This window comes from Quercus robur, chromosome 4 (assembly GCF_932294415.1).
Source record: "Quercus robur chromosome 4, dhQueRobu3.1, whole genome shotgun sequence".
Lineage (NCBI taxonomy): Eukaryota > Viridiplantae > Streptophyta > Magnoliopsida > Fagales > Fagaceae > Quercus > Quercus robur.
Genome location: NC_065537.1, coordinates 24,642,805 through 24,660,824, shown reverse-complemented (window position 1 = coordinate 24,660,824; position 18,020 = coordinate 24,642,805). Strand labels below are relative to the sequence as shown.

Genomic DNA, 18,020 nt, shown 5'->3' with positions numbered 1-18,020 from the left:
AGGTTTAGAGGTATTTTGGTCATTTTTTAGGTTTAGATGGTATTTTAGTAATTTTTAGGTTTCGAGAATATTTTGGTTATTTTTTAGTTTCAGTAGTATTTTGGTCATTTTTTAGGTTTATGGGGTATTTTGGTCATTTTTTAGGTTTATGGGGTATTTTGGTCAATTTCTAAGTTTCAGGGATATTTTGGTCAATTTCAAGTTTTAGGGGTATTTTAGTAATTTTTAGTGGGTTTTTTTTTATCATATTTTAATCTGGTTTTAGGTTTAGGAGGTATTTTAGTAATTTTAAAGGATTTTAAGAGTACTTTGGTCATTTTTCATGTTTTAGGGGCATTTTGGTAATTTTGATTATTGGGTAATATGGTGGGTTGGGGTTTACCCATAATAATTGGGTTGGGTCGAGTTTGAGTTAGAAGTAATTAGTTAAATGGGTAATAACTAATAAATGGGTAAATGTGTTTTATGTACTCAACCCAATTATGCCCACCTCAAACCCACTCATTCGATGCCCCTATGTAGAATAGGCATTGTACTTTGTAATGTCCTTGGATTGAATTCCTAATTAATGTCTTAATTCGCTATTGACTTTGTGGGAGATATTTGTATATGGTTGTTGTTGTTGTTGTTGTGTGTGTGTATTAATAGGTAAAAACTTAGAGAAAATTCAATTAGAATTTAAAATTAGAATCCAATTTTGCATCATGTGTCTAAATTTATGTGGGAACCACACCATAATTATCCACTTAAGTTTGTGCCATGTGTCTACTTAAGTTTTTTAATCTTTGTGTCAAGCTAGCCATGGAAACAATTTGTACTGCTTCATACTCAGTGCTTATAAATGGTGAGCCAAAGGGATTTATTAATCCATCGAGAGGTATTAAGCAAGGCGACCCATTATCCCCTTATTTGTTCCTATTATGTGCTGAAGGCCTATCCTCTCTGATTAGACAGGCAGTTGCATCCAAGAGCGTACATGGTATTTTATCATGCCACAACGGGGTATGCATATCTCATCTTCTGTTTGCAAATGATAGCTTTATATTTTGCCAGGCTACTGTGGAGGAATGCCGTCACCTCCTTCGGTTACTAAGGTGCTATGAGAAGGCATCCGGCCAAGCAATTAATTAGCAAAAGGCCTCGATTTTTTTCAGCCGAAACACAAGACCAAAAGTTAGAAGAAATATTCAAAGATTGATGGGGGCAAGAATTATGGAGGATTGTGAGAAATATTTGGGCCTCCCAATGGTTGGGGGTAAATCTAAGGTGAACACTTTTAGGGACCTTAGGGGAAAAAGAAAATCTCAAAAAGAGTTTTGGGGTGGAAAGAAAAATTCATCTCACAAGCAGGGAGGGAAATTTTGATTAAAACTGTGGCTCGGGCAATCCCTACCTACACTATGGGGATTTTTAAACTTCCTAAGTCCCTATGTGACACTTTTTAAACTCTACCGTGGCAAAATATTGGTGGGGTCAGATAAAGGATGAAAAGAAAATACATTGGATTAATTTGAAGAAATTGTGCACACCAAAACAAAATGGAGGAATGGGTTTTAGGGATATCCAAGCTTTTAATTTAGCTTTTCTAGCTAAACAAGCTTGGCAGTTAATCCATAATACCCACTCTCTGTTTTATAGGGTGTACAGAGCAAAATATTTTCCCAATTGCTCTTTCATGGATGCAGGTCTTGGTCACAACCCCTCATATGTATGGCGTAGCTTGCTGGTGGCACGAGAGATTATCTGGGAGGGGTCGGTCTGGAAGGTTAGAGATGGCAGAAAAATACAAGTCTCAAAGCATAGATGGCTGTCCCACAAACCTGTCTTCCTTGGGGAGGAGCGGCCAAATATGCTTGTGAGCGACCTTATGGATACTGAGACAAAGCAGTGGGATAGGGGAAAGATCTCTACTCTATTCGCCTATAGAACCAGGATGGAAATATTGTCCATTCCGTTGCAGAACAGCACAGCCCAAGACAAGATGGAGTGGAATGAAAGCCGAAACAGAATCTTTTCGGTGAAATCCGCTTACAAGGTAGCATTGAGACTTCAGGAAAACACACAAGCTGAACACTCAAGAGCTGGGTTGGATCGGCCAATATGGAAGAAAATTTGGAAACTAAACATCCCTCCAAAGGTACGGAATTTTCTCTGGCGTGCATGCTCCAATATTCTGCCAACTAGAGAAAATCTGCATAGACGCAGAGTACAGGTGGAGCCATGGTGTGAGCTGTGCTGCCAATGTACAGAAACTGTTGCGCATATGCTGTGGGAGTGTCCGCTAGCCAGAAATGTGTGGGCACTATGCCAAGGAAAAGTGCAGAAATGTCCGAACACAGTCCAGGATTTTTTCTCTCTGTTCAAGATGGTGGTTAACAGATTTTCTCAGCAAGAGATAGAGCAGTGGGCGACGGTGTCTTGGTCAATTTGGAGCGCAAGAAATAAGTTTTGTTTCGAGAAATTTCAGAGGCACCCAGAACAGATTATGAGGGAGGCTACTGGTTTTTTACTGGAGTATCAGAGGCTCCAAAATGCACAAGTATAGCCTGGGGAAGAAGATACTAAATGCTGGCTTCGCACTTCGCCGGGTTATAGGTTCGGGTTTGTTTCAGCTTAGTGTAAAGGGTCTTTGGGAAATAAAAGGATGTATTGTAATGGAATTTGGCTCCGCAAACTAGGCTATTGGTGGGCATACTTTGTATACAAAAGTTTTTTACATCAATGAAATTTCTAACAGTTACCTCCAAAAAAAAAAAAAATATATATATATATATTAATAAACTATAAAATATTTAAAAAAAATTAAAATTAAAATTTAAAAAAAAAAAAACCAATCACATATACTCAATAAAAATCACTACACAATAAAGATCATCACATGTTCTATCTTATTAAAAACTAGAAAAAAATTATCATAATTAGTATTAAATTTAGGTAAGCCTTTTAATATGTAACTAATTATGTTTACTTTTTTTAAAAAAAAAATTGATTAATTGTTTATATTTTTATGATAAAAATAGTGTTTTTTTTTTTGGTTTTTTTTTTTTTTTGGAAATTGAAACAAGATTCATTTATTCATTAAAAAACTAAAATCCAAATACAAAGCCATAGGGGCTGGTGGTGGTGACTCTTTCATCCATACAATGTCATTATCTATTTGACTAGCATAACAAGCTAAAGAGTGGGCAACTGAGTTGGCACTAAGACGAACACAACTAATAGCTACACTCCAAAGACCTACTGCAATGCAGCAAATGTTCTCATAAACTAGTCCCAGCCAAGACAGATTTAAAATTAAAATTGTGTTTAATTTTAAATATATCTATACATATAAATATTTTACATGCTATTTTTTTTATAAATAATTTGACTAATTATTTATAATTTTATAATAAAAATTGTGTTTAATTTTAAATGAATTCATGTATTTGCATGAATTACATGTTTAATTTTGTGTTAATAAGGGGTGCATATGATTCAGGGGGAAAAAAATGTATGGTAGACTTTAGCTATCGGACCTAATAATCTCTCAAATTTGATGGAGGATTTGTGGCAATGCTGGATAAGAACAATAATATGTTCAACTTACTCAAACTTAGATACAATATTATAGGTATAATATGTAAACTTAATTCTTTATGTTGTTAAAGCATTCAACAAAAAATTTTAACTTCAGGACGTAGAACTTATTCTGGATTTCACACTAATATAAAACACAATAAAATTACCACAATAAAGTAGTCATGAGACTTACCTGGATCTATTGATGCAATTCTCTTGAGATCCAGTAAATAATAATAATTCCCTGTAGGATTGGTTTTTCTCTCTTCACCCTGTATACACTCAGTTTAGTCAAATTCAGTTTATGATGAGAAAAAAACAGAATACCTTAATGGTAGAGAGAGTACCAATTTTCTAGTTTACTTTAATCTCCACTTCACCATCAAAGTTGGAGTTACGTTTAGGAAAACATTTCTCTAATTAACCAATTAGATAAGACACTAATCCTATATAAATAAAAAATAAAAAAAGATAAGACACTAACGAATATGCATTTATTTCCCCTTTAAACCTCTAACTTATCACATGCGCCTTATCATGTGGACCCCTAAATTAAATTAATAAATTAATTTGGTCTTACATAGTATATTAATGTTTTGCTTTAATAAATCAAAAAAATTCCAACTATTGTTAGTTTTTCAATTCAATTTTTGAGAGAGGCATGAGATCCATGTTTTTTTGGCCAGGAAGGCAGCACTACGATTATTGAGCAATATTGGTGAGGTAGATATGGCATACACATTTCAATAGAATTCAAATAGCTTTGGTCAGTATCAAATATACGGAATGGGTGCCACATGCTAGCAAAGGGATCCAGATTAGATCTAGTGCTTCCAGTGCACTAGACCTGGTCGGATGGTGACACATGTTTAAAAATGGACACGTGTCACAATCCCAACAAGTCCAGCGCCATTGGACATTGGACCCAAACCTCCCCCCCTAGCCAAGTGGTAAGTAATTTTAATAATCAAGATGATGACCCATTGGGCTAGCCTGGTGATGGAAATATCTTGGACATAAATGTGTTCCATCTGACCTTTCTTGAGGCCAATGCCCCCATCAATGGGCTTGAGTAAAACTATAAAACTAAGGGTGGGCTATGCATTAGCCCTAAATGTTTTGCAAGCCCAAGTCCTTTTTTTTTTTTTTTTTTGCTCTAAGATATAATTTTACTCTAACATAATTTAAGTGTATATATGTGTGAAGAAGATCTCTTATAGAAACTTAAACCTTGACCCTTACCCCCACACCTTGCAATCTTGAGCTATTTTGAAAGTGGGGGAGACTAGGAGAGTTCTAAGGCTATCCCAACTCAGACCCCTTTGCTCTAGGCAAGTGGTCCAACAGTTTTCAAGTAGTTTTAATTTCATGATTCTCGATGGGTATTGGGTGTTTGACTTGGTTTCAGAGAGAGAGGGACAACCATCGATGACAACAATTGTGTGGTTAACCTTCCTATGCTAGCTAATCCATTATTCCCCTTTTCTTAACCTTACTCTCATCAAGATATGGGAGTTGTGTCTCGATAATTGTGGAGGTATTTTCGTCCCATTCAGTGTTGGTTTTGGAGAGAGAGAGAGAGCAAATCAACCAAAACATTGAACATCAAATGACCTCCAATTATTAGTATTAAAATACTCTATTCATGCATTTCATATGTTATTGTCAATGTCAAGGCTATAACCAAACTCATTCTTCTTGTGGAGGAGCAACATACATTATAGTTTATACTTTCACATTGGTCCATGGTTGTCAAGAGCACAATCTAAGATAGCAGGATTGTAAAATCCTACAATCCTATTGTATAGAATTTGATTTGGATTGTATTGGGATCATTTGTAAAGAAAAATCAGAATGGGATCGCGAGTCGAATCATAGGATCATACAAAATCATGGTCCCACAATGATTTTACACAATTTTACCACATCCACTTTAATTATGCTTATTCTTGTTATTAGTCCTTTAATATAAGCCCAAAATAAAAGGAATTTTTTGTCTCGCACAAAAGCACACATGGTTCATTAAAAAAATAAAAAAAATCAAGCACCAATTGGCCTAAAGCCCATAAAATGAATTTAAATGCTTTAAAAGAAAACCCCATTTCTGTCAATTCTCAATCTATTTTTGCTAAGTTGGAGCACTAAAGAATTTTCATTTAAGACATGTGTCATGTTGAAAACCGTATCTATTATGGTGTAGATACCATGCTATTATGTATGTGTGTGTGTATATATATATATATATATATATTTTTTTTTTTTTTTTTGAGAAGGAAGACATTAAACTTTATTAAGAAAACCCAGCAATATCAGCTAGGACAAGAGAAACAAAGGGTGGTAGAACAGTCTCCATCCACATCGAAAAATCAGAAATACAAATTGAATGTCTTGCTAAATTATGCGCTACCTTATTACCCTCTCTCTTTACATAAGAGTAAAGTAATTGATTAAACAAACTAGCACTAAATCTGATGTCCTCCATTAATAAACCATCTAAAGACAAGTAGGGGTTGTTGTTTCTCAAAGCATTTGCCAACACTTGGGAGTCAGTTTCCAGAATTGCTCGACTAAAACCCAGCTCAGATGCGAACTCAAGTGCTGTTGAGGCTGCCAATGCTTTAATCTCCATTGGCATGTACAGCTATGGCAGAAGTTTGGACATTGAAGCCATGACTAAGCCGTTGTTGTCTTGGATCACTATGCCAACACCCGATTTTTTCTGCTCCTTGAAAGTAGCTCCATCACAATTTATCTTCACCACTCCTTGAGTTGGAGGACGCCACGTAGCTCGAGTTAAAGTGAGGTCAGGTCGAGGAATGGATGGCATGGATTGAGTCAATGCAAACTCAGTCACTCGCTCCTTTGCCGATGATGCAATCTAATGAACACTTATGTTGGGTTTGCTGAAACGCACCTGATTCCTTTGAGTCCAAATTAGCCACACTAAAGTTGAGAACAACTCCAAGTTATGGTCATTTGTACCGATCCATGAGAGTAGCTCCTTAAAATCTATGAAGCACGGGTGCATTTCGGGACTTGGGTGCGGGTGCGGGACTCGATAATTTTTGAAAAAGGTGGATGCGGGTGCGGCAGGACTCAGCGATTAAAAAATTATTAAAAATATTTTTACAAAATATTTTTAATATATTGCTAAGCATACTTTTTCACATTATATAAACAAATACCAAATGTAAGAGCAATAGTAGATAATAACTAAAACATGATGTTCGTAAATTAAATACAATCCACAAGATTGAAACTAAAACATTCCATGATGTTCGGAAATCAGAATACAACTCATAAGTTTGAAACTAAAACAAAATAAAAGATAATCAACAAGACAATCAAACACAAAAATCATCATCCTCAAGATCAATAGCTTCACTTCGAACTTCACTTTCACTAGTAGTAGCACTAGTGTTAACATTCCCAATAATTATGGCCTCCAACTCTGGCTCATCAAGTGTAAGAGCTGCATTCTCAAGAATTGCAGCTCCTCCATGCATGTCGCTCTCATTCCAAGAGTCTCCTGCAATATCCCACATCTTTGTTGTTGTATGTATGTACTCTTCATTGCGCCTTGACAAGAGTCAAAGATTATAATGCACATATACCAAATCCTCAACGCGTGCAGGAGCCATTTTGTTTCTTTTTAAGGAATGAATGAATTTGTATGTGCTCCAATTTCTCTCAGCACATGAGGATGAGCAAGGTTGTCCAAGAAGTTTAAGGGCAAGGGTTTGAAGAGTTGGAAATGCGGAGCCATGGTATTGCCACCAAACCAAAGGTTGTAAGGTCCACCTATCTGTCAAGGCACTTGGTGAAGGAAACCTCCCTCCTGAAAATTTAGCAAACTCAAACTTCACCACTGTTAAGTCATTCTCATCTTCAAAGTATCGCTCCAAACACTTGCTTCTTTCCATAGAAATTTCATGATCCCGATGTGGAGGGATGCGTTTTGAATTCTCCGAAAGCCATTCAATGGAGTAATACCTAGTTAAAGATTAAAAAACAAATATAGATGAAACGTGTGTTTTACTAAAAGGGTGAACTAAGGAAAATAGATAATAAATATACTTACTTAGGATTTAAGGAATGATCCAAGCAATGTAGTGGTGTACAATTTTTAGTCCATCGACCAATGAGTATATCATACACCACACCCCAAAATGAGCTATACTGATCATCTTCCAAGCCTTCATGTCGATATATTATTGCCTTCACCTTCTCTATCATTGAATCCCACATCTCATACACAAGATGAAGACAAGACTTATCTGTGTCGGCTATTCGTATCATATCATAAATGGGTGATGTGAATTCAAGGATATAATCAATATTATCCCACCAAAAATCACTTATAATCATATCTTTCACCTTTTGAGCTTTCCCAACATCATCCTCCTTATAAGAAGCCCATTGGTCACTAATAGCCATGGCTTGAAGGCATCTTTTTATCAACTTCAACCTTTTCAACATTACAACCACCAAAGCAAATCTAGTATCAACAATTTGGAGCAGTTTTAATGGACAAAATTCATTAAACATTGCCAACCTCATTGAACGGTTCATGATAAAAACACGTATGAAAGATGCATCATCAGCAACACGTGTAATCCAACTACATTCCCCATATGTAACTTCATTCTTTTCAGTATTTTTTGCTATACAAATATTCTTCAAAACTAGATTGAGAGTGTGGACAACACAAGGTGTCCAAAATATTTTAGGATACTCACCCTCAATAAGAGCTCCAATAGACTTCATCACATCAGCATTATCAGTGATGACTTGGACAACTTTTTCATGTTCAATCTCTTTTATAGCATCCTTCAACACCCCAGCAATGTAATACTTGTCTTTGAACTCACCTGACCCATCAATTGCCTTTATAAACACTGGACCCCCATCTGATACAGCCATAATATTAATAAGAGGCCTCCTTTATGGATCTGACCATCCATCAGAAACTATACTTACACCATTTTCAAGCCAAGAGTCCTTAATTGGTTTCAAAAGTCTTTCAACATGAGCTCTTTCTTTTTGCAAAAGTGTTGTTCTCAAGGCATTGTATCCAGGAGGAAGATAACCCAAAATGCTATAGGTAGCAGCAAATGCATAGGAAATCTGATAATGTGGGTTCCTTGGAAAGTTAAACGGAAGCCCACCGATGTAAAACATCCTAGCAATTCTGCTATCCAAATCATGTCTAGTATTATTCTGGAATGCTTTCTCCAAAGTTGTATTCATAGTCACCTTCCTCCCCTTAACATCAACCGGATTTGTACTATGGCTACTATCACTCCCTTTCTATCTCCGAAATGGGGAAATAGGTATCCCACGGCCTGGGGGAGGTGGGGGTAAGGGAATTTGACTTCTCTGTTCTTTCTCTAACTTATTATTCTCAACTTGATCATGCATTCGCTGCATTTCCAACCTATGGCTCTTTGACACCTTAACGCATGCTCTAATACCTTTGCCAGAAATTTGTAATAAATGAGCCTTAACCCTAGAATAGGATCCCATAAAAACTATATAACAATAGTTGCACTTAAAGTATGTGTTTCCACCTGATTTAACAGATGCACCAGCTAGTTTTTCTACTTTAGTCACATACTGCCAAAGAGGAGATTCATCATTTGACACTTCTTGTGAACTTTTTGTGCTATTAACTTCGTCCATTGCAAATTCAATAGATTCAATTTAACCTACAAATAATAACTATTAACTAAATAAATTAATGATAAATCAAACCAAGTTCACAGCAAAAAAACACAGCAACCAAGTTCACAGCAAAAAAACACAGAACCGAAAAAACCCTTTAACTCCCACAAATCACAGGTTAACAAAACCCTTTAACTCCCACAAGAACATAAAAAACAAGCAAAAAAACACAACAAGCAGTCAAGCACACAAATTTTCAGATTCACAATTTCATTTCTAAGCAATTTGAAAGAGAGAAATCGTAAAAAACAAAGAGTAAAAATTCAAGAAAAGAGAAGAGAGATCACACCTGAAGGTTGAAGCAGAGCACACTACACTCACAGAGAGCTTAGAGCACAGAAAAGAGAGATGAGGGACAGAGCACACAGTCGCACAGAGAAGAGAGATGAGGGACGAAGTGAGAGAGGGTGTTTGGACGAAGTGAGAGTGTCTAAGAGAGTCTTAGGTATTTAAGTTAAGTTCAAACGGTGCGTTTTGCACCTTTTTTTTTTTTTTTTTGAATTTCGGCCTAACTTGGCCGTTTCGGCTTAAACCGGCCATTTCGGCGGTTTCGGCCCGATTTGAGCCGCGTCGGCCCGATTTGAGCCGCGTCGGCCCGATTTGAGCCGCGTTGGCGCCGATTTGAGTCGCGTCGGCATGAGTCAGGAACAGCCACGTGGCACGACGCGGCATAGGCGCGCGGTCTGCGGCATCCCTCCTGCGTCGCTGCATCCCACCACGTCGGACACGAGTGCGCTGGGTTCGGAGCCGCGTCCGTGCATCCTAGCTTAAAATCCACAGAGGTGTTTCTTCTTTGGCTTTGTCCAAGTGTTTCATCTTCCCAAACCCGTCCAACTCGCTGCAAGTCCAGAGAGCATGGAGAGCTGATTCAGGTACCTATTTGCAGCGATCACATGTCAGGCTTTCGATGATAGGTCGCTGCACCAAATTATCTTTTGTTGGCAATGAGTTACGGCATGCCCTCCACACCAAATTCTTGATTTTATTCGGTACTTGAAGAGACCAAATTTTCCGCCACAATTCCTTAATTTGCGCCCTCTGTTCTTCACCAATCTCGGTTTGTTCTTCGGACTTCAAAAATCTGTACACAGACTTACTTGTGTAGATTCCATTACTTATGAAAGGCCAAAATAAAGTATCCTTTGCCTTGCATCTAGAGAGTGGTATTGATTTGATCAAGTCCGCTTCCTCCAGGGTGAACATTCCATCTATCAAGCGGTAGTCCCACTGCCTTGTGTCTTCCTTGATCAATATCTCAACTTTTGCACCAGCCAATGTTTCCACCATGGGTGATAAAACTTGTGGCATGTTTTTCCTTGGCAGCCAGTGGTCTTGGCATATACTCATTGCCTTCCCATTCCCAATCCTCCATCTGCAGCCCCTAAGTAATACATCCCTTCCATGCAATATGCTATTCCAAGCATGAGAGCCACCACTTGAGTGTTTAGCCTCCATAAAAGTGCAATTTGGAAAGAAGCGCGTCTTAAAAACTTTGTGCAATAATGAGTTTGGGTGTTTCAAGAGTCGCCATGCTTGTTTAACCAACAAGGAGTCATTGAACATAGCTATGTCCCTAAACCCCATGCCTCCCTCCAATTTTGGTTTTGTTAGTTCCTCCCACTTCAACCAATGGATCTTCCTTTTTTTCTCCTCTTTGGCCCCACCAAAATTTCTTGATCATGGTTTCAATTTCATGGCAAAGACCCAAAGGTATTTTAAAGTATCCCATAGCATAAGTTGGGATGGCTTGTATTACCGCTTTAATGAGCACCTTGCGACTGGCTTGAGACAAGAGTTTCCCTTCCCACCCTTGTAATTTTCTCCACACCTTTTCTTTGATAAAATTGAAGCCTTCTTTCTTTCTTTTACCCACCAATAATGGTAGTCCAAGGTATTGCTCAAAATGCACAATTTCTTGTAAACCCAAGGCAATCATGATTTCTTACTTGGTTGCTTCCGTGGTAGATTTACTTGGAGGCCTTCTATGCATAGAAGGAAGAGGAATGGTGATAGTGGGTCACCTTGGCAGATACCTCTAGTGGGTTAGATAAATCCTTGAGGTTCGCCATTGACCAAAATGGAATAAGAGATTTTTTTTTACACATGCCATGATCAATCTGATCCACCTCTCATTAAATCCCATTTTTCTCATAACATTTTCTAGGTACACTTATTCCACCCGGTCATATACCTTACTCATATCAAGTTTAATAGCCATGTACCCTGTTTTTCTTGCACTCATGTTTTTCCTGCTATGTAAAGATTCAAATGCCACAAGAATATTATCATAAATCAACCTATTCTTAGCAAAAGCTGATTGGTGTTCAATGATGATGGTGGGTAAAGTATGTTTAAGTCTATTTGCTAGAACTTTAGAGAAAATTTTGTAGAGGACATTGCATAAACTAATGGGACGATATTGAGTGACAAATTCAGAGTTTTTTATTTTGGGGATAAGTGTAATGAAGGTTTGATTTATTGGATGAGGGATTGTACCTGAATTGAGCCAAGATAGGACTAGATTTGTTATCTCATTATCAACCACCCCCCAAAAGTGTTGATAAAATAATGGTGGCATGCCATTGGGTCCTGGGGCCATTTACTTGAGAGCTTCCTTAACTTCATCTTCTCTAAAGGGTGCAATTAAGGTTGCATTTATGTGGTCGGTGATTACATTAGGAATATGTTCCAAGGCTGCCCCTTATGAATTCGGCTTTAAAGAGGTGAAGAGATCCTGATAGTACTTGATCAAAAGGGCTACAATCTTATTCAAATCCACTCTCCAATTATTTGCTTCGTCCATGATCCCACAGATTAAATTTTTCCTGAACCTTTGAGTGGCTCAACAATGAAAAAATCGTATTTTTATCTCCATTCCTTAGCCATAGTGTGCGTGATCTTTGGCTCCACATGCATGCTTCCCTATCCAAGAGAATGTTTATTTCTTCTTTAAGTGCCCTAACTTGTGTGTTCTACCCAATTTCTTGTGCTTCTTTTTCGGCTTGCATCAAAAGCTTCTTCTTCTTTGCCAACTCTTTCCTCAGATTGCCAAATATGTTGTGATTCCACCATGCAAGATCTTGACCACATTTTTCAACCCTTTTCATGATGTCACTATCATTGAACCCTTGTTGGTAGGAGGACCACAAAGCCTCCACCACTTCACCACATCGCACATCTAATAACCACATCTCTTCGAATCTGAATAATTTCTTTCATGATGGAATCTCCAAACCTGACAGATTAATGTATAGAGGCATAGGGTATGATGAAGTACAATGGAGGTGATACACAATTGTACCTAGGAACTAAATAAACCAATTTGCATTGACCACAACTTGATCAAGTCTCTCCCAAATAGAATGTCCATTTACAAAGTGCTTACTCCATGTGAATATGTTTCCCACAAAGCCAAGATCTAGGAACCCACACTCATCCAACACATCACATCCCTAAATAGCTGCATCTGACCTTGGTGTCTTATTGCACCCTCAAGTTTCTCTTCCTGTTGGACTATCTCATTGAAGTCACCTACACACAACCATGGTACATCAGGGTGGTGATTTAAAATTCTCAGACTATCCCACGCCTCACCTCGGCTTTGAAGTGTTTGGTTCTCTATAAAACCCTATGAATCTCCATTTGTTAGGGGAGCCTTTGTCAATCTAGGTATCAATATAATATTTGGATGAATCTATCACCACCAAGTTGACTGAGGACTTCCAGGAAAAAAAAAAAAAAAAAAAAAAAAAAAAAAAAACAAACAAACAAACAAACAAACAAACCATCGTGCCCCACCCTCGGAACCACCCACTTGTGTTCAAAGTCTATATTTTGTTGGATCATGTCTAGCCTTACTTCGTCTACCAGTGTCTCGGCAATGAACACGATAGAGGGTCTTTAGCCCAGATTATTTCTCTAAGCTCTTTCCTTGTACGCAAGTTCCCAAGCCTGCGACAATTTCAAACTAAGCAATTCATGGTGACTAGCGGGGCTAGGTGTAAGCCTCTACGAATTCAATACCAGCATCCTCCTCACTCCTTGAAACTTGGTAGCATTTATTGGGTAACTTGGAATGATCATCACTAAGTGCCACTATTCTCTTCCCATTGCTCAGCTTGCCATATTATACATCCACTATTGGTTCTTTGTTGACACGTACAACCCTAGTCCAACATGGCTTAGGTGCTTGCATAGAAACCCTTGGGATTTTTTGAGTGTCACAAGCAAGGTTGGTGGCCTCATTAGGACTTGATTTCGGAATTAATTCCGAAATAAATCATGAGGTAATTTTTTCTTTCGATTTTGAGTTTGTATGGTTTTCTTCAATGGATGAATGTTGACGTGATTCTGTACAAGGGTGGGCTGAGGAGTTTCCTATTTGGGTGGGATTCTCTGAGGAGTCAAAACTCCTTTAATGCCGCACCAATCTCATCAAGGTGAAAATCAGGGCATTGCGTGTTTGGGGGAGAGAAATCATTGCACTTTAATACTTGGGCACCATTCGATGTGTCTGTCATTGAGGGATTAACATGTGTAACGGACTGCCTTAACTCATGATTGTCCATGTCAACTGAACTAAATTGGCTCTGTTGCTCACCGGTTTCACCATTACCTGACGGTGGTGCACGTCATTCCTCAACCTGAACCTCCATCTGCTCCTTCCTTTCCACGTATTTTCTATTCCCCACCGTAGCCTTCTCTGTCGAGCCCTGAGTTTTAGATGGTCTGGACTTGTAGAACCTAGGGACTGAGATGACTTGTTTGTGAGAGTAAGAGAACGGAGCTGCCCTAAGACTTAGCCCGAATTGCTTCTGCTCCTGAGTAAGTGAGCCTTCACTATTCAGCCAAACTTTGCAATCCTTATCGTCATGATCAAAGCAGTCGCACCAGTAGCATATATTTGGTAATCTCTCATATTTAAAGCTAATCTAGACTTGCTTCTCTTGCCCAATTGAAACCAATCATCCACAGCATAAAGGGCTGGTCACATCCGTTGAAACTCTAACACGAATGAAGTTCCCTCCCTCTGATTCACTCGAGTTAGCAGTAGGTATGATTCTTCCCAGAACCTCGCAAATCTTCTCCGCTGCCCTCACGCTCATAAACTTGATAGGGAGGCCATGTACTTGCACCCAAAACGAAGTCCTATCTAGTTTGAGGTCGTCAATAGAGGAGTTTGTATCGAACCCTTCCATAACTATCAGGTGTTTATCAAAGGTCCATGGTTCACTTTGGAGCACTTTGTCCACCTCCAATTTGATATCAAACACGAATTACACTCTATGTTCCCCCAAATTACATACCCTGAATTTGTTCTTAGAGCGCCAAAGTGGAGTGAAGGTTTTGGCAATAGTTTTGATGTTCAATGCTCTTTTTGTGAGAAATTTGTGGCAATACTGAACTCAAGTGAGCTAAATTCCTCATCCAGACAACAGCCCGGACCTTCTTTGTCTGACAGAGTAAGTTGATTCCAATTAGTGGTCAAATCATCCATGGTGATGAAAAAAACACTAATGCATGAAAGGATTAATTAAAAACTTCACTGTTTCCCAGTATCTCTGGAAAAGAACCCAACAAGCCTCAGAATAACCTTGTTATCCCAATGAATACTATTACTCCTTCCTAGGGAAGGGACCTCTATTCTACTGTATAAGAAAAGCTAGATGGAGAGCTTTCTTAGGCACAAAGAAACTAGAATTCATCCATGCCTTATGTAAGTATATTTGAGCTTTAACTTTTATGTTAACGGTGAAAATATAGATCAAACCTACCTTTGATTGATGATTTCCCTTCTTTTAATTGTCCAATGAGCGATGTTTTCAAATATCTATTGTTGATGGGCATGCAAATTACATATAAAAAAGAAAGAAAAACTCTTTCAAGTTGAAACATTTTAGTTTCTTTTCAAGCTATTTTGTTGTTATAGGTCTGGCTTTGACTCTAAGTACAAATGAAAACTTAATGAAATTTAGCTTATAGAGTAGAGTGTGCATCTTTTTTCTTCTCTCTCTCTCTCTCTCTCTCTCTCTCTCTCTCTCTTGATAATCAAGTCTTACGCTGAGATTGTCAATATGTTTTAGTTTATCAATTTATCCTTTTTACTTGCTATTCTTGTCCTTTTCCCCTTTAGTTAATGTATTGGTTATTGGGTACTTAGTAATTATTGCCTTAATTTTTGTCAAATTTACTTATTTTTTTCAATGGTCTTAACATATATCATCATTATTGATGATTTTTCACTTTATTCTTTTACAAAAACTAGAATCTTACGATCCTTGCTCTAATCCTATGATTTGATCTTCAGATCCTCTCAACGATCTGTTTAGGATCCCAAACTAGATATTCTCCAACTAATTAACAAAAATAAGAGTGGTCAGGTAGTAATAAGCTCATCGCCCTTGTGTGCTTCCAATAAAAGCTCAAAATGCCATCAATACAATCATAAAAAACTTCATCACAAATTTCTTGTAGCCTTAGAATAACATTTATTCATGAAATTCTTAGATATCATGTGTTAGTAGTCTCCAGTTGTAGAATGAAAGAGATCCTAAGTATTTGGAGAATGTCTTTTTTTTTTTGGGGCCAAATTCCAAAACCCACCCTCTAAGTTTCACTACTTTTCATTTCAATCCTCTAAGCTTGCATTCTTTTATTTCAGTACTCTAGTTTCAAAACTCCTTAATTTAGTCATTTGTTATGCCATTAAATCCCCAAAACAACACCATTTTGCCATTAATTTAATATTTAATTTTTTTATTTCTTAAATTATAAAAAAACATTAATTTAAAAAAAAAAATCCAGAAAACCCAAAACAAATTGAGATTGGTGGCTCCAGCCACTTAGTGACTTTGATCATGGTTGATAACTAGAATCGAGGTTGCACACTCTTTACGTGAGAAGAAAAGCCTATCATGGTTGTTGAATCATAGGAACTCCAAATTATGTCATATGCCTTGCAATCTCCTCGTAGTTGTTGTAATCCCTTTAAGTAGTTAGTTGAGATTATAATGAGTTAGTTAGGATTTGAGCACATCTAACTCATTTAACACATGACTTAATTTATAGAGCACATGTTGAATTAACTAACCAATTATCTTGAGTCATGTGGGCCAATGGAATTAGAGCTAGTCTCTTATAAATACATAATTGTAATTCAACATTAGATATCAATGAAGAATAACCATCTCATTGCTTAGTGCATTTCCTCTCTGTTAATATTTCTTTATGGATGGTGACTATCTCAAATTAAGTTAATTTCCCTACACTTCCTACCCATCTCCACTAAGTTCCTAACATTGAGAGGTTATGTTAAAGGAGGACATTATGATGATGCTGCACAAACACTAATTAAAATGCTTGATCTGGGCTTTAATCCAGATTATTTGGACAGGGCAGATGTGTTGCAGGGTCGTAAAAATGCTTTGAGTATTTTTAATTCAGACACAAATATGTTTGAAAGATATGGTTTAGTGGTGAAGATTGCATAGCACAATCACTTTTTCGGTGCCTTTTTACAAGTTAATACAAGCACCATTGTTAATTTTGTATAGTTTTGGATAGATTTGAACAGCACAAAAATATTGGATGGACCAGTTTTTACAAGCCGATCAATTGTGAAATATAGGAATATCTCAAGTCATTAATTCATTATCTACGTAAGTATTGACACTAACAGCAGTTAATAGAATGATTAGTAGCACTCATTTTTTAAACTTGAGGAACTAATAACGCTCATTTGTAACTTGAGACCAATTGCATTCATAAGATAAACTCCAGGAATCAATAGTATAGCTTCACCTTTTAATTATGGCTTAATCAGCTTTAGGTTAATCTATCAATTAACACCCAATTTAATGCGATTAACCAATCATATAAGCATGGACATCTATACAAGCATGCATAAACATATAAAACATGTATAATGAACAATCCATAGAAAATCAAGCACAAGATAACACACCTATGACCTATGTGTTATCGACGAGGGATGAGGAAAACCCAAGTCCTAGGCGTAAAAACCTCTATGGTCTTATTGCTAGAAACAATCCACTAAAATAAATAGTTGCAGTACAATTTACTCACAGAATCCTCCAAGTAATGTAGCAAAATCATACTTGAGTCCTCCAAACCCTGCTAGCAATCAACTCCTTAGTCTTTTCTCTATTCTAGCATTGAGATTTGCAAGTTTAGCAGTCAATCACATGATCAAGTCTCCTTAACCACTCAAAGGCCTCTTGAAGATTTAGCACTGCTCCAATGATTCCTAAGAGCCAAACAACAGTAAGAACTTTGAAGGTTTCTTTGTGTGTGTATTGGATTTAATCTCCTCTCACAGAGTTTGGCAATTGGAGAGGGAAAAGGTAGAGAGAATGAGAAGGTTTTAGGTCTCTCTCTAGCTCTTCAATATGGGGACTAGGGTTACAATTTTGTGGGAAATGAGAATTATATAGGTAGACAAAAGAGCCATTACTGCAGACAAAAACATAAATGAATTGTCTCAGGTTCTGCAAAATTCGTAAGGGCGAGAAGGAGGTGAGTATGAGGCGAACTTACTGACCATCATTTTTTCAAACTTGAACTTTGTACCGTCTTCGCCCCATACACATGCAATTCGTAGGGACGAGCTCCACTGCATCAGACTTCCACTTGTTTTGCACTTTATACCTCTTCAAATCACAAGCCCAATACAATTAAAGTTCTCAAAATTACATACACATGATGGAAGTTTGAAA

At 37.4% G+C, this 18,020-nt stretch overlaps 2 protein-coding genes across 2 annotated transcripts; both read right to left on the bottom strand.

Annotated features, from left to right (window-relative positions):
* Positions 1-6,905: 6,905 nt before the first annotated feature.
* Positions 6,906-8,484, bottom strand: LOC126721609 (uncharacterized). Its single transcript, XM_050424658.1, has 3 exons — positions 7,643-8,484; positions 7,393-7,554; positions 6,906-7,140 (listed from the first exon to the last, which is right to left on the bottom strand). Exons 1-3 carry the CDS (start codon positions 8,482-8,484, stop codon positions 6,906-6,908), a joined length of 1,239 nt encoding a protein of 412 aa, XP_050280615.1.
* Positions 8,485-10,161: 1,677 nt separating this feature from the next.
* LOC126721607 (uncharacterized) lies at positions 10,162-10,869 on the bottom strand. The gene has a single exon (XM_050424655.1). The coding sequence runs from the start codon at positions 10,867-10,869 to the stop codon at positions 10,162-10,164; it is 708 nt and encodes a 235-aa protein (XP_050280612.1).
* Between the last annotated feature and the right edge of the window lie 7,151 nt (positions 10,870-18,020).

Bases quoted from the DNA above. Each gene is read 5' to 3' on its own strand.
- LOC126721609 (XM_050424658.1), bottom strand. From the start codon at position 8,484: ATGGCTGTATCAGATGGGGGTCCAGTGTTTATAAAGGCAATTGATGGG. The intron at 7,555-7,642 runs GTAAGTATATTT...ATCTTTAACTAG, and splicing joins GATCATTCCTTAAATCCTAA to GTATTACTCCATTGAATGGC. The intron at 7,141-7,392 runs GTTTCCTTCACC...ACTCTTGTCAAG, and splicing joins GCTAAATTTTCAGGAGGGAG to GCGCAATGAAGAGTACATAC.
- LOC126721607 (XM_050424655.1), bottom strand. From the start codon at position 10,869: ATGGGGTTTAGGGACATAGCTATGTTCAATGACTCCTTGTTGGTTAAA.